Below are 23,241 nucleotides of genomic sequence, written 5' to 3'. Positions count from 1 at the left end.
TAACACTTAAAGAACTGGGCGTGTTTGTCTTCCAACAGCAGATTCCAAGGGAGTAAGTTTCTTCTAATACCTGAAGAGCTGTCAAATACCAAAATGAGGATTCTCATTTTATACAGTTGTAGACGGGAGATTTTAGGGAGGCAGATTTTTTTCCAGTAAATAAGGGAGACTTTTTTTTTTTTTTTTTTTTTTTTGGCTGCGTGGCTTTCAGGATCTTAGTTCCTTGACCAGGGATTGAACCTGCGACCCCTGCAGTGGAAGAGCAGAGTCTTTTATATTTATTTATTTATTTATTTGTTATTTTTTTTTGGCTGCATTGGGTCTTCGTTGCTACATGCAGGCTTTCTCTAGTTGCGGCCAGCAGGGGCTACTCTTCATTGCGGTGTGCGGGCTTCTCATTGCAGTGGCTTCTCTTGTTGCAGAGCATGGGCTCTAGGTGCGCGGGCTTCAGTCGTTGTGGTACGTGGGCTCAGTAGTTGTGGCACACGGGCTCTAGAGCGCAGGCTCAGTAGTTGTGGCGCACGAGGTGAGTTGCTCCGCGGATCTTCCCGGCCCAGGGATCGAATCCATGTCCCCTGCATTGTCAGGCAGATTCTAACCACTGTGCCACAGGGAAGTCCCAGAAGAGCAGAGTCTTAACCACTGGACCTCCAGCGAAGTCCCCTAAGGGAGACTCTTCTAACAATCCACATAATCAAAGATGGGAGTGGGCACCAAACAGCATCTCCCAGTGGCATTGGGAGGAGGTAACAGAGCTGCCTGCAGAGTTCAAATGCAGCACCCTGGTGTGGCCACTTCTGGCCTCTTCCAGGAACCTGCCTGCAACTCCCCCAAACTCACAGCCTCTTGGAGGCAGAAGACGGTCAGGTTCCATGGGGTCTGCCTCCCCCTTCACGCTGTCTCTTCTCGGGGCCAGCTCTCTAGAGAATTCCCCCCTCCCATTTCCCAGCATTCCCATCCTCCGGTCTTGCTTTATTTTTCTTCCTAACCCTTGCCCTGATGGAAACATTGTTACCTGGTGAGTCATTTCCTTCTCTTTGTCCCTTCTAGTGGGGCCAGAGAGGACTTTCAAACGTGGTCACTGGGGCGTTCAGAGCACAGACCAGTGACTGGCACACAGCAGGCCGGCCATATTTGTTCAATGAAGTAATGGTTCTCAAAGGATACAGAGCACAGGGTTCAGATAACCTTGAGGGAAGAAATTTCAGCAATATTAAAAGTTAATTGTGGGACAAGCCACAACTACGGAGCCTGCATACCACAACTACTGAAGCTTATGTGCCTAGAGCCCACGCTCCGCAACAAGAGAAGCCCCCACTGGCCGCAACTAGAGAAAGCCCCCACTCAGCAACAAAGACCCAACGCAGCCAAATTAAATAAAAATAAATAAATAAATGAAGAATTGTTTAAAAAAAAAAGTTAATTGTGGGACTTCCCTGGTGGTTCAGTAACTAAGGTTCTGCACTCCCAATGCAGGAGGCCAGGTTGGATCCCTGGTCAGGGAACTAGATCCCACATGCCACAACTAAAGTTCCCGCACGGCACAACAAAGACCCCATATGCCACAACTAAGACGCGGCGCAGCCAAATAAATAAAAATTTAAAAAACAGTTAATTGTGAGACATCCATTGATAGAGGAATGGATAAACGAAATGTGGTATACACACACAATGAAATATTATTCAGCCTTCAAAAGGAAGGAAATTATGCCAGCTGCAACAGGGATGAAACTTCAGGGCATATGCCAGTCACAAACAAATATTGTATGATTCCACTTCTAACGGGTCCCTAGAGTAGTCAAATTCAGAGACAGAAAGTAAAATTGTGGGTGGGAGGGGGATGAGGAATTATTGTTTGATGAGTACAGAGTGTCAGTTTTAGGAGATGAAAAAGCTATGGAGATGGATGGTGGTGATGGATACACAACAGTGGGAAATGTGCTTAATGCCACTGTACACTTAAAACTGGTTAAGATGGTAAACTTTGATATTGTATTTTACCACAATAAAAAAATTGTGGGTAATCGGGAGAACGTGGTCTTCCTAAAGGAAGGGTAGAAAATAGTTGCAAATAAAGGCTGCTAATAGCATATGAAGATGCCAACTGATCAGAGGTTGCTTCATCTGGCTAGAACTCGAATGACTTTAAGAACGCTTCAACAGGGCCGCCCTCTGGGAAGAGGGAAGAACAGCGAGGAAAGCGACTTGTTTGGTTCCGCGTGGTTTTCCTTACAAGACCCCTCCCAGAAGTGGCCGGTTGACACCGGGTCACCTCCGTAGGCCCCGCCCTCTTCTAGGCCCCGCCCCGTCCCACCCCTTCTCCTGGACCCGCCCTCTTTCTGGACCCGCCTCCTCCGCCCCGCCCCGGCGGAGAGCGAAGAGGAAGCGCGGGTGACTCTGCAGACGCCGCGTTTGGAAAGGTGTGAAGGGGGCGGGGAGCACAGGTCGCCCCCAACCCGCCCTCCCGCCCCGCCCCGCCCCCGCCCCGCCCCCGCCCGGCCCGCCGCCCGGCCCGCCGCCCTGGCCTGCGCAGGCCCGCGGCCACTCGCTCCTGAGCGCCGACTCGGGGCTCCACTGCTCTGGCCTGGGGGCGGGGCCGGCGCGCGGCGTCATGCATATGCATGAGCAGCGCGGCGGCTCCATTGTGCCCTCGGAGCGGGCGGCGGCGAGATGGCGCGGACCGCGGCGGCCCCGGGGCGGCGGGCGGCGCTGAGGGCGGGCTGAGCGCATGGAGCGGCGCGGACCGTGGGCCGCGGCGGCGAGGGGCCTGGCCGGGCCGCTTGGAGGTGAGCGGACCGGGCGGGCGGGTGCGGGCGGCGGGGGCGGCAGGTGCGGCAGGTGCGGGCGGCGGCAGGTGCGGCGTCCCCGGGCCCGGCTCTGCAGCGCCTCGGCGGGGCCCCGGCGGGGCTGGAGCCGGCCCTGCCGCCCACCTGCCGCACCTGCCGCGCGTGCGTCGTGGTCCTGGGCCGACTGGCCCCGTGCGCGCCGAGGCGACCCTTCACCTGAGCCTTTGTTGGGGCTGGCCGGAATCCGGCCGAGCACCCGAGGGGTCTGGGGCAAGAGGCTGACCCGGGCCCTCGCCCAAGCTGGTCCCGCTGCCTCTTCTCCGCGGTGTGGCCTGAAAGCTCACCTTTCGGGCCCCTCCGGGCCGTGCGCGCCGCCGGCACGCGGATGTAAGGTCCGCGGAGATAGGCTCTGGGGCTGGCGACCCTGACCTTCCAGCCCCCAGCCGTGCTTTTGGTGGAGATACCCTGTTCCCAACAGGACATATTGAAGTCAGGCGGGAGGGTGTCTTGCCCCCCGGCGTGTGTTGCCTTAGCCTCCCGCATCTGTTCCCCGCTGCCCTGTACCCCCCACCGCGCTACCCTGCTACCCCTGCCCTGCTCTTCTGGACCTTCCCCACCTCCCCCCTGACCTGCTCCCCTACAGCCTGCTCCCCATACGCTCTTCCCGGTAGTTGCAGAATATCCATGGTGATGTCTTTAAGTCCTTCGTATAATATTATCTCAGAAGATTTCACAGGGAAATACACAGAACATGTGACTCGATCTGTAAGACAGTTGATAGGGCGAACACAGACTCACCCACCAAATCCTGTCATACTAGAACCAGAGAGCTTCCGTTGAAGAAGCTTGAGAGAGGTGACAGGATAAGTGAAGGAATCTCAGCCTCACCCCGTGAGTACTGGCCTTGGGGACTTGTCACACCCAGAGGGTGGCTCTTGGCTGGGAAGAGAAAGGTGAGATGATGAATGACAGATTCAGAGCCACTCGTGAAAGACTGGTAGGGTATGCCCCGGGGAGGATTCCTGATCATTGGATTGATCGCCAAGGGCAGCCAGGCCTCCCCATGGAGTGTCCACTGGCGCTTGGGTCCAGGATGGGATTGGGGGCTGATGACTTAAAGGTGGTCACGTGTTCTCCCTTTTCCTAGTCCTAGAGTGGCCACCACGTACCTATTTTACACATTGTAAACTGAGGCCCAGAAGAGTGCAACCCTTCAACTGTTCTCTGAAATGACCCACACCTGGGCCATTCAGAAATGCTCATTCCTGGGCATTTTGGATGAACTCTTTTTTTAATTTATTTATTTTGGCTGTGTTGGGTCTTCGTTGCTGAGTGCGGGCTTTCTCTAGTTGCAGCAAGCGGGGACTACTCTTCATTGCAGTATGCGGGCTTCTCATTGCAGTGGCTTCTCTCGCTGTGCACCACGGGCTCTAGGCGCGCCAGCTTCAGTAGTTGCAGCACGCGGGCTCAGTAGTTGTGGCGCACGGGCTTCGTTGCTCTGCGGCATGTGGGATCTTCCCGGACCAGGGCTCGACCCGTGTCCCCTGCATTGGCAGGAGGATTCGCAACCACTGTGCCACCAGGGAAGCCCCTGGATGAACTCTTAACACTTATGCTAGTCAGTGTGTGGTCTCCCAAGTAGAAGGGCAGGACTTTGAGCCACTGGAGCATGTGACCCCCCCCCCCCCCATGGTGTCCTGCGATGCTCGAGCTATCATTCTCCGTTCTCTGAGCGTGTCTGGTGTTCCTCTGGCTGGGGCCCGTCACTGGAACCTTGGGAACTGTGGGCCCCCTGCTGCGGGGGGAGGCAGCGAGTCCCTGCCCTCCTGGGGTTGGGTGGTGTGTCGCGGGGCCTGCTGCTCCTGGGTGACTAGGCGGGGGTAACGGAGCGGAGGTAGAAGAGGGCGGACCCATGTTAATTAATGTCTGCCTTTGGAGACTGTGGTGCAGGCGCTGTGAGGTCCTGGGGAAGAAGGGTCTGGGTAGTGAGCTGTCTGTAGCTCTTTTTCGGGAGGAAGATGTAATCTGACCCCCAGAAAACCCTGTGGCCTTCTAGACTGACCTCAAGCCAGGACGTTCTGCCGAGGTCCTGGCTTCCAGCGAGTGTCCGTGTACAGGGAGAGCCCCCAGCCGGCAGGAAGCACACACACCCAAGCTCTTTCTTACCTCTGCCTCTGAGGCCAGGAGGTGGGAGGAGGGTCTGTGCTCACAGCACGCCTCTCCCTTTGTCAGGAGCAGAGGGTCACGGGGTCCCTGACCTGGAGAGTTTGGGGCTTCTCAGGGAGGAGACCAGACTTGGTTTAGGAGCTTGGCAGGAGGTCAGGAAGTCACTGCCCCCGCACAGAAAGCTCAGGGGGAACTGGAAATGTCTGTGGTCTCGTCCACAGCCGTGGGGCTGGAATTCCCCAGAGTCACGTGATGTAGGAAGCTGCCCTGGGCCCCAGGCCAGCACCCTCCACGGGGGGCCCCCCCGCCCTGCACCTGCCCTGTCCCCCTCCTCCCCAGCTCCCCTGGGCTCTCAGATTGTGGTCCGAGTACCAGCAGCGGCAGCACCTGCAGACTTGTTAGAAATGCACGTCTTAGGCCCCACCCCACCCTGCGAACTCAGAGTGGGGCTGAGCAGTCCTAGATTCCGGCGTGCTCCACCTGCCCTGAGGCTCTGACCCAGGCCAGGCCGGGGGGAGGGGGGGGCTGTCTTCCCGTCTTCCTCCTGCTTTTCCCTGTCCTTTGCTTCTGGGACAGCAGAGTGGACCTGGCCAATCCAACCAGCTTTGGGAAAGGATTGCCCTGGGCATCTCTGTGGGGAGAGAGAGCTAGTCGCGGTTGTACATTAAGTAAATTTTTATTTTGAGAGAATTATAGATTTATAAGCAGTTATAAGAAATAACACAAAGAGCTCTGTATCCTTTACTGGCTTTCCCTAGTGGTAACATCTTGCAAAACTGTAGCACAGTATCACAGGAGGGTACTAACTCCATCAATACAGTTGAGATACATGTATTTCCATCCCCACCTTCTTATATTCCCACTCGCTTCCCTTCTCCCCACGTTTAACCCCTGGCAACCACCAGTGTGCTCTCCATTTCTATAATTTCGTCATTTTGAGGATGTTATATAAAGGGAATCATACAGTGTGTAACCTTTGGGGACTGGCTTTCTCCACACATCATGATTCTCTGGAGATTCCTGCAGGTTGGTGCCTGTATCAGTAGCTCTTCCTTTTTATGCCTCCAGGCTCACAGTTGGTTAACTCTTCGCCGCTGAGGGGCATCTGGGTTTCCATTCTTTGGCTATTAGGAATAAAACTGCTGTAAACATTCACGTCCAGATTTTTATGTGAACATAAGTTTACACTTCTCTGAGATACATGTTCAGGAGTGCAGGTGCTGGGTTGTATAGTGGCTGCATGCTTAGTTTTATAAGAAACTACCGAATCGTTTTTCAGAGTGGTTGTACCATTTTATATTCCCACCAGCCATGCATGGGAGATCCAGTTTCTCCTAGCCAGCATTTGGTGGTATCACTATTTCTTATTTTAGCCATGGTGATAGGTGTGTAGTGATACCTCGATGTGGTTTTAATTTGCATTTCTCTGATGGCCAGTGATGTTGAACATCTTTTCATGTGCTTATTTGCCGTCTGTATTCCTTCTTTGGTGAAATGTCTTTTCGTGTCTTTTGCCTGTTTTCTCATTTTTTTTAGCTTTCGCATTTTGAGAATTCTTTATGTACTCTAGATACTAGTCTTTTGTCAGATGCGTGGCTTGCAGATACTTCTCCCAGTCTATAGCTTGTGTTTTCATCCTCTTAGCAGGGTCTTTCACAGAACAAAAGTTTCCAGTTTTTCCTTTTATGGATCATGCTTTTGGTGTCAAATCTAAGAAAGTTCTTACGGTTTTGTGCTGTACATTTAAAATCTGTGACCCACTTCGAGTTAGTTTCTGTATAAGATGTTAAGTTTAGGGTTTTTTTGTTTTGTTTTTGTCTTTTGCTTGTGAACGTCCAATAGCTCCAGCACATTTGTTGAAAATGCTGTCCTTCCCCCAGTGCATACTTTTTGCACCTTTGTCAGAAACTCTGTCTGGGTCTGTCTTGGGCTCTCTAGTTTGTCCCATTGACCTGTGTGTCTGTCCCTCTGCCAATACCACAGTCTAGAGCAGCCCGCCTGTATTCTAAGTCCTAAAAGCGCTGCGTGTTGCTCCAGGCCCCGCTCAGCAGGTTTAGGGGGCGTTTCTGGCTGTCGGCAGCGCTCCCCACCCCCAGCCTCCCACTGCAGTGTCACCAACCTGGGGGTTGTCCTCGCTGGGGACAGCCAGCCTTCCCTTGCCTGGCTCAGTGATTCTGGCTCCGAGGGCTGAGTCCAGGGGCCCCTGAGCCCTCTGGAGCCACCAGCCTCCTGCTTTCTTGGCCTTTGCTTCCTGGTTGGCATGTGGTCTGGGGCCCGACTCCTCTGGGAGGGGCGTCAGGAAGGAGAGCAGGGCCAGGCGTGAGGTGGACAGGCACGCCAGCTGCCTCACTCCTCTTGTCTGACCGGTCCATCACCTTCCTCCCAGCCCTGGCTCTGCTGCGATTCTGGGAACCACTCACCCCAGTGCTCTGTGGGAGGCCTTGGGCCCAAGTCACAGCCCCCACTGTATCCCCCACCTGCGCTGGGGCCCTGGTCAGGGACTCGGCCCCCGCGTGCCGCCTTCAGGACTGTATTTGCAGAGGACATGACGATATAATCCTGCCTCGCTTGGGCTGCCCTGACGGTGAGGTCCTGGTCAGCGCTCAGGAATGCGAGCCTTGGGGTTGGGTGGGTGGCACTGTGAGTGCTGAGGCGGTGGGATTGAGCCACCAGAAGTTAGCTTGCCCAGGTGGTGTGTGCGTGCGCGTGAGGCCTTGCAGCCCCTAGAAGGCAGTGGTGCTCTAGGTTGGAACCTCGACCCAGAGAAGACTGACAGGGGCGTCCCCGGAGACCCCCAGACAGCCACAGCCAGCATGCCTCTGTGGTTAGGCTGGGTGGAGGTGCGCGTGAGAGGTGGCCCTGGCGGTGCCAGCAAGGGCCCTCGGCCTGGTTGGTGGAGGGTTTGCTTGTGGAGGTGTCGGAGGCGTTGGCAGCCAGGAGGGGCAGCCGGCTGCTGCCTTGCTCGTTTTCTGAGGTGCTAAGGGGAAGAGAGCCAGCCCCACAGAGTGGGAGGAAGCGGTGCCCCATCCCAGCACGGGCTCACAGGTTCCATGCGTGTCCCCCGGCCATGGCTGCTGTGTCCCCGCTGGCCCCTTGCCATGTCTGTTGGGTGCCCACCAACCCTCCGCCCTTTGCGCTGTGTGTGCGTCCCCGCCTTGTTGGGAGCTCACCGTGCGGGTCACCGGGATCTGTGGGGGTCAGTCTTCCCGCCTTGCCCCTGTGCGCACCGCCCTTCTGCTGCTCTGGGGAGAAGCCCTGGGGCTGGGGGTCTGCCAGCCAGGGATGGGCTGCTGGCTCCACACCTAGTTCCGGCCCCTGCCTGGCCCCAGGCTGCAGGTTAGCTGACCTGGTGCTGCACCCCCACCCCCACCCCCACCTCCGGCATGCAGAGGCCCCTCCCCATAGTGGGCAGGCCCCAGACCCTGAGCAGGTGACGCCTGCTGTCTGGCACTCCTAGGCCTCTGGCCTTGTCCTCCCCGCCCCCCCCTCGGGTGGGGTGGAGGCAGGGGATTCTGGCAGCTGGGTTCTGGATGTCCCCTGGCTTTTATGCGTATCCAGGCTTTCGTGTGGGGGAGGGAGAACGTGGAAAGTTTGGGGGATCAGAAAGTCTGCTTCCAGAACCATTCCGGGGGCTCCAGGTGGCAGGGCCCGGTCAGAAAGGGTCAGTGCTGGCTTCCGGGCTGGGGAGGGCAGAGATCTGCCAGGGTGGGCAGCGTGGGTAGGGCCAATGCCGGGCTTCCCTGAGCCCCCTGAGCGGGCCCCCGGGTCCCCGTCTCACCTGCCCTACCCTTCATCGGTTGGAGCAGAGGAAGGACGGGGCTTGGTGCTGATAGGGGTCTCCCGGCAGCATCTCCACTGACTTCCTTCCCTCCTGTCCCAGCAGCCAGAGCATCTGAGTCCCACGTAAGCACCAGTGAGGGCTGCTTCCTGCCACCCACAGACCTGGCCTTAAGGCTGCTCCCAAGCCAATGAACCCCATGAACCCCATGAAACCCGCCCTGCCCCCCGCGCCACACGGGTGAGTGGGGTCTCCTGCTGCCCTCCCCGCTCGGGCCCCAGGACACGGGTGGGTGGTAGAGCGGGACCCCTCTGCTCCCAACCTTCGCTTCTTCCCAGGCGGGGTTCTAGGCACCTGCGGCCTCCTGACCAAGCCTCCCCGCCTGCCCCTCTCCTTATAGTGATGGTCCATTCGCTTATGAGGCGGTGCCTTGGCAACAGAGTGCCACTCAGCCAGCAGGATCGCTGTCCGTGGTCACAACCGTGTGGGGAGTCGGCAACGCGGCGCAGAGCCAGGTGAGCCCACACCTGGGCCCCGCCCCGAGGGGCGCCAGAGCCCCCCTCAGATCTCGGAGAAGTGGAGCCAGGGTTTCCTGAGTCTCCCACGTCCTCAGAGACCAGTTCTTCCACACGTGGCGTGGGATCTCCTCCTCCTGTCTTCACCTGGCCTCCACACCCCACCTGTGAGCAGCTGCCCCCCCCACTGGACCACCCTCCCCTCTGCCCCCACCTCCACCTCCTCACCTGCCCAGCCTCTCCTTTCCAGCACTTTAGAACCACGGCATGAAGCAAGTTGTTTAGATGGTGTCCTTTGGTGATTCTTGCTTCCTTGTAGGTTTTGGGGAACCCTATGGGCCCCGCAGGGAGCCCCCCCGGCAGCTCCATGATGCCCGGCATGGCAGGCGGCAGCTCTGCCCTGAACTCCCCGCAGTGCCTGGGACAACAGGCGTTCGGTGAGGGCGGTGCCAACAAGGGCTACGTGCAGCAAGGGGTGTATGGCCGCGGGGGCTACCCCGGGGGCCCCGGCTTCACCGCTGGGTAAGCAGGACCGCTCCCCTGGCAGGCGTGCTAGGAGCCCTCTGGGGGCGACGCTGCTAACTTGCTGGGCACCTGGGAGCTGTGTGACACTGATGTGTTGAACGTTGCATCTCTGCGGCTCCTGCCGGCTCCCAAGCTAACGAGGAGGGTGTGTGGGAAAGAATGGGGCTCCCCTCGGGTGCCGTGTACCCCCCGGAAGATGGCAGGGGAGCGCCTCTGAGCTGAGCCGTCTGTCTATTACAGGTATGCGGGCGGCCCGGGGGGGCCGGGGGGCCTGGGCCTTCCCTCACACGCCGCACGGCCCTCCACCGACTTCACTCAAGCAGCGGCGGCTGCTGCCGTGGCTGCTGCTGCCGCCACGGCCACGGCCACGGCCACGGCCACCGTGGCCGCCCTCCAGGAGAAGCAGAGCCAGGAGCTGAGCCAGTACGGAGCGGTGAGGCCCCGCAGCTCCTCCTGTGCGGCCCGTGTGCGTTGGTGCAGAAGGCAGGGTCTTGTCAGGCAGCCAGGATTGAGGCCCTGGGGACACGCACGCTGTGTGCCGGGGCCGATGAAGATGAGGCGGGAAAGGAGTAGGGAGCTGAGGGGAGAGAACCCAGGCCGGGGGGGGGCGAGGGGGAGCCCGCCTGCAGGGGGTGGGCACAAGGCTGGCGCCCACAGCGGTGGGTAAGGCCTGGATGGTTCCTCTCTTATTTTCCCAGATGGGGGCCGGACAGTCTTTTAACAGCCAGTTCCTGCAGCACGGCGGTCCCCGGGGGCCCAGTGTCCCCAGCAGCATGAACCCTGCCAGCGTGGGAGGGCTGATGGGCCCCTCCGGCATGAGCCCCATGGGCATGAACCCCACCCGGGCAGCGGGCCTAGCGCCCCTATATGCAGGGCAGCGCCTGCCCCAGCACGGGTACCCTGGGCCCCCCCAGGCCCAGCCCTTGCCCCGACAGGGCGTCAAGAGAGCCTACTCCAGTGAGGTGAGTGGTCAGGCCCCCCACCCCGAGTGCCCTCAGAGCCGTTGTGTGGAGGGAGAGTCGGCTGTGCCTGACAGGGTGGGTACCGCCCTCCCTCCCTGGGAACGGGCTTCCCCAGCACCTCTTCTCCTGGCCATTTTGCCTCTTTCCTCCTTCAGGTGTATCCTGGGCAGCAGTACCTGCCAGGAGGCCAGTACACGCCCGCCGCCACCCAGTACGCGCCTGGCCCCGGGCAGCCCCCCGCCCCGTCCTCCTACCCTGGGCACAGGCTGCCCCTGCAGCAGGGTGCGGGCCAGTCCCTGTCCACCCCCAGCCCCGCGGGACTGCACTACAAGGTAGGGCCGCTTCTCCCGGGCCTCTGCAGCCCCTGCTGGCCCACGCCAAGCCCTGTGGGACACAGGCGGACCTTGAGGCAGCCGGGGCTGGCGAGTGGGCTCGCGTGTGCTTGGGTGGCCGAGCAACCAGGAGCTTCCCGGGGGCCCTGATCAGCGTAGGGCAGCTCCCAGGAGGGGAGTCCAGGTACGAAAGGCCCCTCTGTGAGATTCAGTGTATGGAGCAGCAGGCAGGCACCCACGCCACCTGCGTGTCCTTCAGGGACAGTGTCCCCATCCCCTCTGCTTGCTGCAGAGAAGCCCAGCAAGGGGACAGGCCAGAGGGGCCAGGAGCTCTTGAGGGGAGGGGCCCGAGCGATAAGAGTGCCGCTGGAGGGCGGACAGGAGGTGTGTGTACCTGTGTCCTTTCAGCCTCTCTGTGGCTTCCTCGTAAACCCCTCTGATGCGTGGGGTCAGCTCTTTTTCTGTAATGGTCATTCTTAAAATTATGAAATCAGCACGTGCTCCCTGTAGATTATTTAGAAGACACAAAAAGTTATAAAGAAGAAAGAAGCCAACACCCGTGTGTGTGGTGGGCCCCCCTGTCCCCAGCCCTCTCCTAGGGTCAAGTCCAGGACCCTGTGAGCGCTCAGGGGCAGGCGGCAGTCCCAGGCACACGCGGTTTTCTCTCCTGCAGCCCGCAGAGCAGTTCAGCGGGCAGGGTGCCCGCTTCAACGGGGGGAGCGCCAGCTACAGCCAGCCCGGCCTGAGTGGGGTATGGGCGGTGGGAGGCCCATGGGGTGGGTGCCTGGAGAGAGGGCGCCCAGGCAGGAGGAGGCGTGGACTCCCTGCCCGTTCCTGGTCTGACCGTTCCCATTGGGCGCTCCAAGAACAAACTCTACCCCTACACCACTCCACCTTGACTGTTTGCTCAACCCCACAGCCCGCCCGTTCCATCCCCGGCTACCCCAGCTCCCCACTGCCAGGGAGCCCCACGCCGCCCATGACCCCCGGCAGCAGCATCCCCTACATGTCCACCAGCCAGGAGGTCAAGTCGCCCTTCCTGCCCGACCTCAAGCCCGGCGTGAGCAGCTTGCACCCGTCACCACCCGGTGAGTGAGGTCTGCTCTCGGGACAGATGGGCAGGGCTCCAGAGAGTCCTGCAGGGACCTTGGCGGGGGCAGGGGGCCTTCACCTTCATTTTCTATTAATGGACCTCTTTGCAAATCCATTTGAAGCATCCATCTCCTCTGTAGGAAAATAGCCATGTGCACAGTTTTGTGTATGGTTTCAGGGGCCCCCTGAAGCCCACTTCTGGTTAAGAACTCCTGCTTTCTGGGAGACCACTGCAGCAGCAGTTGGGGGTCCTAAAACCCTAGCTTGAGTACTAGGGTGACAGCAGGGGCCCGTTCTCACCTCTTCTGCCTCCTACCCCCTCTGAAAGCACCAGAGGCACCATTTTTTGGGGTTGGTGGGGCATGTTCTCTGGTCATGATTCAGGGATCATTCTCAGGGCTCCTACTGGAGCAGGACAGAATGGCGGGACACCAAGATCTGTTCCCGTTGGAGGTGGAGGCCGAGCCCAGGGTCCCGGGAGAGATGCTGCCCAAGCCCCAGCCCCATGGCAGGGGAGGAGGGGCCACAGCCCCCGCGATGGGGCGGGGGCAGGCCGCTCGGCCTGGTGGCCATCCTGTAGGTGGCCTGCTCACACCGGCATGGCCTGCTTCCAGGCAGTGGCCCCTGTGACGAGCTGCGGCTGACTTTCCCCGTGCGGGACGGGGTGGTCCTGGAGCCCTTCCGCCTGCAGCACAACCTGGCCGTGAGCAATCACGCTTTCCAGCTCCGTGACTCCGTCTACAAGACCCTGATGCTGAGGTGAGTGGGTGCCTGCCCCCAGCTTGCAGCCCCTCGCACCGCCCCCTCGCTCTCAGCATCCATCCTTCCCGTGCAGGCCGGACCTGGAGCTGCAGTTCAAGTGCTACCACCACGAGGACCGGCAGATGAACACCAACTGGCCGGCCTCGGTGCAGGTCAGCGTCAACGCCACCCCGCTCACCATCGAGCGTGGTGACAACAAGACCTCCCACAAGCCCCTCTACCTGAAGCACGTGTGCCAGCCGGGCCGCAACACCATCCAGATCACCGTCACGGCCTGCTGCTGCGTGAGTGCCCTCCGCGGGGCTGGGTTGGGGGCGTCATGGCTAGAGAAAGAGGCACTGGCTCTCCTTCTTCCCATCCTGGGCCTTGTAAGTAAAGGATCTCAAATAAAAATGCCCTTGCTGCTTTCGGGTTAGGTTCAGTGACTAAATTTGATGCTTGTGTTAATTATGTAAGGGAAACTAGCTGAGCCTGCCTCTTTCCTGGAGGAAGCTCACAGGGTCCTGAGTCCCAGCTGACCCTGAGTCTTTGTTAAGGAGTCATTCAGGTTCCAGCAGGCTCCGGATCCAGGACTAGAAGAGGCAGGATGCACTTAGCTGCACAGCACTGATCAGCCCGGGTGGGAGGGGGCAGAGGCGGGCATCCCCGATGCAGTTCTGGGATGTTTTCACTTGGACCAGCGTGGATAAAGGTGGTTGCTGTAGGCAGGGCACATTCAGGGGCCTCTCAGATAATTGTGTTCCGACAGAGAGGCCGTGGTTGGTGCAGACACACAGTGAGCTTTCCAGATACGTGTGGGCCTGGTCCCCTGGGCTCCCCGGGGAGGGGCAGCAGGTGGCCTGCCTGTGCGTTAGCCACAAGAGGAGAACGGGCCTGCGCTGCGCCTCCCCGGGCCACGTCCCGCTGACCGGGTCCTCCTGTTGCAGTCCCACCTCTTCGTGCTGCAGCTGGTGCACCGGCCGTCCGTCCGCTCGGTGCTGCAGGGTCTCCTCAAGAAGCGCCTCCTGCCCGCCGAGCACTGCATCACCAAGAGTGAGTGGCCCTTGTGTTCCTCGGCCCCAGGCAGCCGGCCCCATGACAGACAAGGCTGCCTTCTCTGGGGCGGGGGCTGTGTGCCGAGAGCAGCAGTCAGCCCTGGAACGCCCCTCGGAGGTGCTGAGCCAGCAGTGGTCGGGTCCCGCTTGGCGGCCCTCACCCACGTCCTCCTTTCCCCTGTTGATGTCAGTAAAGCGGAACTTCAGCAGCGGCACCATCCCTGGCACCCCTGGGCCCAACGGAGAGGACGGGGTGGAGCAGACGGCCATCAAGGTGTCTCTCAAGTGCCCCATCACCTTCCGCAGGATCCAGCTCCCTGCCCGAGGCCATGACTGTCGCCACATTCAGGTAGGTGGCCACTGCAGAGCTTTGCCAGAACTTCCGTTGCCCTTTAACTGTCTTCAGCGGGAGTGGCCTCTGAGCACCTCGGCTGGCAGGTGACAGGACAGGCCGGCCAGTGGGCAGGTGGCCTGGCTCCCCTGCCTTCTCCCCTCAAACTGGGCTTTTGTTTCTTCTAACATTATTCTAAGCGTAACAGCCGTTTCACTGCGTTCTTGGGGTCCGATTTTAAACGGCATCCTGGATGCAGGGCGCTGTCCTCTCCCCACCCTGCCCCCAGGAGCAGCGCCTTTGTTTGTCTCTGCAGAAACGCTCTGCGTGCAGACAAGTACGTGCACACACACCCTCCACCCCCCCGCCCACCTTTTGGTTACATAAGCGGTAAACATCGCTCTGCATCATGTTTTTCCTCCACACCACGTCCTGGAAGTCATTCCCTGACTGGGCAAAGCTGCCCAGTTCTTGCTTTGGCCACACGTCATTCCCAGGGAGGGCTGCGTAGGCTGTCCCGTCTCTTACATCTGTTAGGATGATGCCGTGGTAAAAGCCTGGGAGCCGAGCCTTCTCACGCAGGCAGTAAATAAGCCCCAAGTTCCTGAAGCCACAGAGCATGGCCGGGTCGCCCCGGCCCCAGTGTGAGGAACTGTCTCGCCCTTTCTCTGCAGTGCTTTGACCTGGAGTCCTATTTACAGCTCAACTGTGAGCGAGGGACCTGGAGGTGCCCCGTGTGCAAGTGAGTGTGTCAGAGATGGTCCCCACGGCTCTGGGGGCGGGTGGCACTTCCTCTGAGGCTGTTAATGGGCGTTTCCTTCCACAAGCCAGGTGTGGGGCTCACAGCACAGGCTAGGAGGGATGGAGTGGCTCAGGGCAGTGACGTCACGCAGGGTTACCTCACACCGGGGGCTGAGACATGACAGGGCCTGTGCCCGGGAAGAGGTTGGGCCAGCCCTCTGAGCTGTGTGTCCCCTTGGTTTTCTACAGCAAGACGGCATTGCTGGAGGGCCTGGAGGTGGACCAGTACATGCTGGGCATCCTCATTTACATTCAGAAGTGAGTCTCCTTTCCTGCAACCCCAGCATCTTTGGTCAGCAGAGGGCAGCCCTGGGACAGGTGGGGAGATACCCCATGCTGATCCAGCGTGGAGCGGGCTCGACTCCAGGCCGTGGACGGAATCCACATCTGACCCAGGCCCGCAGCCCACAAGCACGTGGAATGTGCTGGGTGGCCACAAGCATTTGAGTGGGAGGTCTGCCTAAAAATGGCCCAGGGCCAGGAGAGGCAGCAGGACAGGTGGTGACCAGCCCTGCATGTCCCCGCCCAGCACTGACTACGAGGAGATCACCATCGACCCCACGTGCAGCTGGAAGCCAGTGCCTGTGAAGCCTGACGTGCACGTCAAGGAGGAGCCGGACGGGCCGGCGTTGAAGCGCTGCCGCACCGTGAGCCCCGCCCACGTGCTCATGCCCAGCGTGATGGAGATGATCGCTGCCCTGGGCCCTGGGGCCGCGCCCTTCGCCCCCCTCCAGCCCCCCTCAGCCCCGGCTGCCGGCGATTACCCCAGCCAGGGTGAGTACAGGGGGCTTGCCCTAGAAACAGACGGCCCTGGGCAAATGATCCGTCCTCTCCCACCAGTCTGCTGCCTGTGGACGTGTCACTCCGAGGGCCGCGAGCCTGGGGGCCTGGTTGGGGACTTGGTGGCATAGGCGCAGCCTCGGCCGAGCCGGCGGGGATGGGCAGCAGGGCCTCCAGCTGCAGCTGCACGTACCTCCCCAGTAGTCTGGAACAAAGGTCTGTGCTGGCACACTTCCATGGACCGGCCCCGTCCGACCACGCGTGCGGGAGTGTCTGGGTGCGGTGGGTCCCATTCCTGTCCCCTCGCAGCCTCCTGGCAGTGTCATCAGCCAGCTCCCCCAGCAGCAATGAGAAGAAATGCCCTTTGCCGAATAGCAAGTTCGTAAAGTCAGACGTTCTCTGGGTGAGCTCAGTGAGTCCTGCCCACGCTGTGGCTGGCCTGTTTCCGTGCTCTACCGGCATGAGCCCCCTGGCTCTCCTCTCTCAGCTTCCAGCTTCCTGGGACCCGGGACGTTCCCCGACTCCTTCCCGCCCACCACGCCCAGCACCCCGACCCTTGCTGAGTTCACCCCGGGGCCCCCCCCTGTCTCCTATCAGTCCGACATTCCCAGCAGCCTCCTGACACCGGAGAGATCTGCCCCCTGCCTCCCAGGCCAGGTCAGTGCCAAGGCGGGGGGCTGACGAGCTGTCCACCCGGAGAGCCCCTGGGCCATTTTACTAGGTTCTTCTCTCCTCCTTCAGATGGCACCAGCGGGTCACCTGGACCCGGCCCATAACCCTGGGCCTCCGGGGCTGCACGCCCCCAACCTTGGAGGCCCCCCAGGGCCCCAGCTGCACCATCCAAACCCTCCCCCGGCATCCCGGCAGCCCCTGGGCCCGGTGAATTCGGGTCCCATCGGTGAGCTGGCCTTCAGTGCTGCCACAGGCATGATGGGGCCCCCCGTGTCTGGGGCAGGGGAGGCCCCGGAACCGGGCCTGGACGTGAGTACTGGGCCCCGTGCTGGGGAGCACTTGGAGCCGGGGCTGGGGTGTGGCTTATCTGTCATCCCAGGGTCCACATGCTTCATAGAAGGGAGGACAGTGATACCACCGTGACTTCCAGACGCAGGGAGAGCTGGTCGGGTGACGTCAGCGCTTTTGTTGACGAGTGTGAGGTATCCAGAGTAGCCGTGGGTGATTGTGTCCAGACATCTGGCCCTGGGGACCTGGGTGCCACCGTGGCATGGGCAGAGTCCCCGAGAAGACTTGGCTTGTAGCTGGTGACCCTGGCCTTAGGGTCTGATTTGACCTGTCTGACTCACAGGTGGTATGTGAGCCAGACTCAGTGCAAAAAAGACAGGTGACTGTCTCTTGACCATGGTAAATGAATACAAAGTTCAACGTGAAAAAATGTAGAAAGCACAGCTCAAAGCAGAAAATCCCAGGGAGTGGGATCCCGCCTTCTGCATTCGCCCTGTTCACGTCAGGGAGCCCTCACGGTCCTGGGTGCTCCATGTTGTCCTTGAACAGCTTGTCACAGGTGACTCCTGGTCACAGAGCAGTCTTCCGCTGGAGGAGCCCCTGTGCGGAGCAGGCTGAGGGGCTCCAGTGCCAGCCTGTGCCGGGGTCAGGGCTGTGCCGCGCCCCGGCTGGGGACCCAGGCCCAAAGCTGGCGGCTTTGCTTTGTCCTCAGCTGCTCCCGGAACTGACGAACCCCGACGAGCTGCTGTCCTACCTGGGCCCACCCGACCTCCCCACAAACAGCAGTGACGACCTGCTCGCTCTCTTCGAGAACAACTGATCCTGTTGACCACCTGGCCGACGGGGACATGCCCGCAGATGTCGCACACCCTCCTCTCCAGCCCGGCCCCCCCCCGACACCAGCGGCCCTCCCCACACGTACACCTGGAGCCAGGACGCGCCCCGACGCCTGGCCCTGGAGGCTGGAGGCGGCCCTGCACTGGCTGGGAGGGGACCCCTGGGCGGTGGTGCTCGCTGGCCCAGTTTGCAGCTGCAGAACTGTTTTTGATGAGATCCCCAGCCCCGCCCTTGTCCCTGCCCCGTCCGCACCCCACCCATGCTTGTCCAGCCCTGCCTGGTTCGTGCACACCTGCCGCCCCTGGCCCCCCGACCCCTGCCTGCTCTCACCGGCCTGCATCTTGTCCACCGTTGACCTTTTTACTTCAATGACCCCTTGGCCCTGGGCCGGTGAGGAGCGGGGCTGCTCTGTCCCGGGGCCCCGTCTTGCCCAGCCTCCTGTGGCAGGGGCTGGGGGTGTCCCTCCTCCCACCCGAGGCTTCAGGCTGACGCTGGGGGTGGGGCCTCTACAGCACAACAGTGTACCTAGCGTAGAAACGCTGACAGATGTAGGGTGGCTGGGCCTCTGTGCAGCCGGGGCTCCTGCCCTGGCCGTGTGCAGACAGCGGTCGGGGGGGGGGGGGGGGGGCGGCAAGCTCCCTCCTGCTGGAGGCGGGGCTCGGACTCGGCTCCCCCAAGCTCCCCTTCTCTGTGAAAGTGAAGAATTGGTCTCACTGTGTTTTTTAAAACCACACCTCTCCCGTGTCCACCCTGGGGCCACGCCAGGTGGGGGAGGAGCCGCAGCCTGCAGGTGCAGGGCCGAGCTGTGTCCCCTGTCCGCCCATCTCTATTAAAGGACTCCCTCGTGGTGGACCTGGTGAGTCCCTCCTTCCTGCTCCACCTGCGTCCTGCGCCTGGGCGGGGCTCCCTGCTCCAAGCCAAGGCCCAGCTGTTCGCAACCCCGGGTAAATTTCCTTGTCCCTGGAATTTCCCAAGTTGGCTTTGGCAGGAGAGCTGTTTGGTGAAGTGTCACCAGGGCTGGGAGACGCATCTGCCACCACGTCACTGTGTGGGCTTGCCTCAGGCAGGGAGCCAGCTATGGGGCCAGAGGCCTCAGGAGGGGCCGGACCGAGTGCCTTCCTCTGTGTGCTAGCTGCCTGAGCCTCCCCGAGGGCCTTCCTGTCCAGCAGAAAAGGCTTATGTGTCCCTTGGGGGAGGAGGGAGGGCGCCCCCGGACACCTGCCGCGGGGGGAGCGTCTGGTGTGGGCGGGCTCCACGTTGCCTGCTGACATCTTGGAACCCCAGGTGTGGGCCTTCTGTCCCTCTGCAGCCTTGCTTCTGGCTTTTCTGGCTGAGGGAACGGAAGTGGAGAGAGGCTGAGGGAGGAACGGCGCCCCCAGTGCTGCAGGGAGCAAAGAGGCAGGTCCCGGGGTTTGCCCAGAAGCCCAGACCCAGCAGAGCCCACCCCCAGGGGGTGGGGGGCTCCTTTCTGGTGGATGTTAGGCACAGCTGGGAGCGCTGTCCCACTGTGTGGGGCAGCTGTGCACCCTTGGCCTGTGATGTGCTGGGTAGAGTGGAGAGATCGGGAGATGGGCTGCTCGGGCTACACCCACAGAGAGGTCGGGAAAGGTCTGAGGGGCACCTCAGCCCCGACGTCACCGTGGCCACCTCAAACAGTGAGGGATGAAAGCAAGGTGTGGGAGTTCACGCGGTGTGATGCCCTTTTTATAAAGTGCAACACCAGGTCTGCATTTCATGGGATCCGCACATGTGCAACAGGAAGGAAAGCAAGGCAGTCAACACAGTGGCCACAGTGCTCCCTGTGGGGACAGCACAGGGGTGCGTCTGGGGAGAGTGACAGTGGCAGTGGTGTTCTGACCCTCAAGGGGAGCGGTGGTTTCACGGGTTTTCACCTTATGCTTTGTGTTATATATCCTTACGAACGTACCAAATATGCAACTTAAAAAGCTACCTAGGCCTGACAGACACACACAACACCCAACAACAGCAGAATACACGTTATTTTTAAGTGTATGTGGGACGTTCTCCAGGAGAGACCACACGTTAGGCCGCAAAACAAGCCTCAATAAATTACCAAGATTGAAATCATACAAAGTACCTACTCTGACCACAGTGGAATGAAGCTAGATAAGAGAAGGGAAACGAAAACTCACAAATGTGTGTAAATGAACACTCTTCAACAGTCAGAGGGTCAAAGGAGAAATCACAAATAACAAGATAAAACACTACACACCAAAATCTAAAACACAATGAAAGCAATGGTAAAGAGGGAAATTTATAGCTGTAAACGTCTACATTTAAAAAGAGGGACTTCCCTGGTGGTCCAGTGGCTAGGACTCCATGCTCCCAGTGCAGGGGGCTAAGGTTGGATCCCTGGTCAGGGAACTAGATCCCACGTGCTGTGGCTGGGAGTTCGCATGCCCAAGTAAAGATTCTGCATGCCGCAACTAAGACCCAGCACAGCTGAATGAATGAATGACTACAAAAAAAGAAGTAGCAAAAAAGAACTCAGTTAACCTAACTAGAACTGAAGGCAGTAGAAAAAAGAAACTAAATCCAGAGCTTGCAGAAGGAAATAACTCTTAAACAGAGGGAATAGGAAGACAATAGAGAATCAACGTTAGCAAAAGTTGTTTCTTTGAAAAGCAACAGAATGAACAAACCTTTAAGCTAGATTGACTAAAAGAAAAGAAACAAATGACTAAAATCTGAAATGAAACTTGGGGAAATTACTACTGACCTTAAAAGGATAAGAGAATACTACGAACAATCGTGCACCAACAAATTAGATAACTTAGATGAAATGGACTAATTCCGAGAAATACAAATTACCAAAACTGACCCAACAAGAAACGGAAAATATGAACAGACCTACAAGTAAGGAGATTGAATCAATCATCAAACCTCCCCCAACACAGAAAAGTCTGGGACCAGATGCCTTCATGGGTGAATGCTACCATTTAAAGGCTTATACCAATCTTTATCCCACTCTTGTAAACACTGCAGAGGAGGGGATACTTCCTGAGTGTTTCCTCTCGGCAGCTCCCTGCCAGCAGCACTGCCATGTTCCTGGCCTTCTCTCGCTCCAGGCTCGGTGGCCTGTGTCCTCTCCCTGCAGCAAGGGGCTGCCACCCCTGCCCCCTCAGCTCTACCCCCTGCAGCCCTGTCCTCCTTAACAACCTTTCAAGCTTGGGTGGTCCCTGAGACCATTCATCCTGCCTGCCACGGGTTCTACGAGAGAAGCAAGGACATTGCGGCAATGGCTGGAGGGAGAAGTCTCTAGACAGGATCAAGGGAGTGTTTCATGGGCCCAGGGACTGCTGAAGCCTTTTTTCTTTTCTTTTTCTTACTGTTTAACCTTTTGTGTTGGGAGTCATTGGCCACTGGCCTGATCCACTTTTTTAAGCTGACATACAGAACTGAGTTCTGTAAGGTAATACATCTGTGGAACTGCTGTCCAGGTGAAGACAGATGTTTCCACCATTCCCCCCACCCCCTCAGCTACTGCTGCTCTGGCCTCTGTCACCAGAGGTGAATATGGCCTGGTCTTGAACCTGATATAAGTGAATCATAGGTCTGCACCCCTGGGTTAACTGACCCTTAAAGCTCATGTTTTTATTTTCATTTAACTCTAAGTTGTTCCTAGTTATGACTAGCAGTGATTAACACTGCTCCCCAGCCTCCGACACCCAACTCTTTCTGGCCAGGGTGCTCCTCTGCTGAAACTCTCTCCATGGGGTGTTAGCCACGACCCAGGTTGCAAGTGACCATGACCCACTCGGGACCATCTTGGGGCAAATTATGGACAAAAAGACCAAAAAAAAAACCCAACTGCCACTTCTGAAGAGCCAGGAGCAAAAACGGTGTCAGAAGCAAAAGCAGGGTACTGTGCGTGCCCCCTGCGCACAGCACCACCAAAGGGGTGGGCAAACCACCTAAGCTGGACCCCTGGACACACCCCTACCCTCACCCCATGTAAGGAACCAGCTTGGCCCCGCCTAGGGGAGCGGGCAGGGGAACCTGTTACTTGTTCTCTCTCCCCGCTGCTGCAGCAGGGGCCCCAGTAAAGCCTTGCCTGAATTTCTTGTCTGGCCTCTGGTCAATTGCTACTGATTGGGGAAGGCCAAGAACCTGGTCAATGTCAGGGACAGCTGGACATGGGCAGGCACACCCCAGGATGGCATTCCTCCCCTTCTGAAAGGTTTGTTCTCCAGACCTGAGCTTCCAAGCCTGGCTCAAGTTGACTCACCACAGAAAGGCACTGACCGTCTGTTTGCTTTCCGGTCTGGCTCTGGTTGGCTCAGCTAGGGGGGGCCCCCGTGACTACAGTGGGATCATGAGCGCTTCCTGAGAGAGGGGTCAGTTTTCAGAAGGGGGTGCAGGTGGCCCCCAGGTGCCCCAGGATGAGGTCCACATTCCTTAGCCCAAAGCCAGCCCAGCCTGGCCTCACCTCCTCCAGCCAGGCTTCCCGGCCACAGAGACCAGCACCTCTGCTTCCCCACTCCCCACCCCGTCTGAAGATTTCCAGGTTTCTCAGTGTCTTACCCTAGCTTAGGCTTTGGTTGAACTGCCCCTTCCCCAGGGAGCTCTGTTTCCAGAATGAGTCGGAGCGTCTTGCTCTGGCCATGGTTCACCTGTGGGTTGCTGTCATGGTCCCCATTGTAGCTGATCAATTACAGACAATTATAGTTTATCTTTGTGAAGTTAAAACATAGTACAGTGAACATCCACACCACCTTTGGATTCACCAACTGTCAATATTTTGCCCTGTTGCTTTACTGTTCCCTCTCACTCCCTCCATATATCTGTATTTTTTAATGCACACACTCACTTTTTTTGTTGCCAGCTTCAGAAAGTAAGTTGCAGAGAGACACTTCATCCCTACTTTGTTTTTTGGCCGCACCATGCAGGATGCAGGATCTTAGTTCCCCTACCGGGGATCAAACCCACGCCCCCTGCAGTGGAAGCGCAGAGTCCTAACCAGTGGACCGCCAGGGAAGTCCCCACACTTCATCTCTAAATACTTCAGCACACATCTTGGAAAAACAAGAATGTTCTGGGGTGGGATAGGGAGGGTGGGAGGGAGGGAGACGCAACAGGGAAGACATATGGGAACATATGTTTATGTATGACTGATTCAGTTTGTTATAAAGCAGAAACTAACACACCATTGTAAAGCAATTATACCCCAATAAAGATGTTAAAAAAAAAAAAAAAAGAATGTTCTGTTACAAACATGTTACCATTATCACACCTAAGAAAACGAACAGTAATTCCATAGCTTCACCTATTATATTCAAAGGTCCCATTTGTCCTAAAATGCCTTTTATCACTTCTTTTTTTTTTTTTTGCAATCTGGGATTCCATCAAGGTTCACTTTTGCAGCTGGTTATTAGTCTCATTCAATCTAGAACAGTCTTTGGCCTTTTTTTCCCCCTTACATTGATTTTTTTTTTTTTTTAACAGTTTAGTCAAGTCACCTTATAGAATGTCCCACATTCACCTGGTTGTTCCCTCCTGGCATTGTTCACTTTCTCCTTTATCCCCTGTGTGTCCTGTCACTTACAAGGGAAGTCTAGA

The 23,241-nt window shown here is 58.3% G+C and overlaps 1 protein-coding gene across 4 annotated transcripts; it reads left to right on the top strand.

Moving 5' to 3' along the window:
* The first annotated feature begins 2,653 nt into the window (after window positions 1-2,653).
* Window positions 2,654-18,278, top strand: ZMIZ2 (zinc finger MIZ-type containing 2). Of its 4 annotated transcripts, none has more exons than XM_082846197.1 (18): window positions 2,654-2,786; window positions 8,836-8,970; window positions 9,131-9,245; window positions 9,565-9,767; window positions 10,011-10,203; window positions 10,469-10,732; window positions 10,888-11,064; window positions 11,984-12,152; window positions 12,771-12,915; window positions 12,992-13,202; window positions 13,845-13,950; window positions 14,144-14,301; window positions 14,958-15,025; window positions 15,274-15,342; window positions 15,614-15,858; window positions 16,352-16,521; window positions 16,606-16,845; window positions 17,537-18,278. In XM_082846197.1, exons 2-18 carry the CDS (start codon window positions 8,921-8,923, stop codon window positions 17,642-17,644), a joined length of 2,691 nt encoding a protein of 896 aa, XP_082702323.1. In that variant the 5' UTR covers window positions 2,654-2,786; window positions 8,836-8,920; the 3' UTR covers window positions 17,645-18,278. The 4 variants fall into 4 exon arrangements, with proteins under 4 accessions (XP_082702323.1, XP_082702321.1, XP_082702322.1 ...); XM_082846195.1 differs by having other exon boundaries at window positions 10,011-10,236; XM_082846196.1 differs by lacking the exon at window positions 17,537-18,278 and having other exon boundaries at window positions 16,606-17,491.
* The last annotated feature ends 4,963 nt before the right edge of the window (window positions 18,279-23,241 follow it).

Source organism: Leucopleurus acutus (assembly GCF_964270905.1).
Source record: "Leucopleurus acutus genome assembly, chromosome: 9".
NCBI lineage: Eukaryota > Metazoa > Chordata > Mammalia > Artiodactyla > Delphinidae > Leucopleurus > Leucopleurus acutus.
Note: the sequence above shows the minus strand (reverse complement) of the source record. Positions and strands in the feature narration are given on the sequence as shown.

Excerpts from the sequence above, each read along its gene's own strand:
- ZMIZ2 (XM_082846194.1), top strand. The coding sequence starts at position 8,921 with ATGAACCCCATGAACCCCATGAAACCCGCCCTGCCCCCCGCGCCACAC. Across the intron at positions 13,203-13,844 it reads CCGTCACGGCCTGCTGCTGC|TCCCACCTCTTCGTGCTGCA; the intron begins GTGAGTGCCCTC and ends CTCCTGTTGCAG. Across the intron at positions 14,302-14,957 it reads ATGACTGTCGCCACATTCAG|TGCTTTGACCTGGAGTCCTA; the intron begins GTAGGTGGCCAC and ends CTTTCTCTGCAG.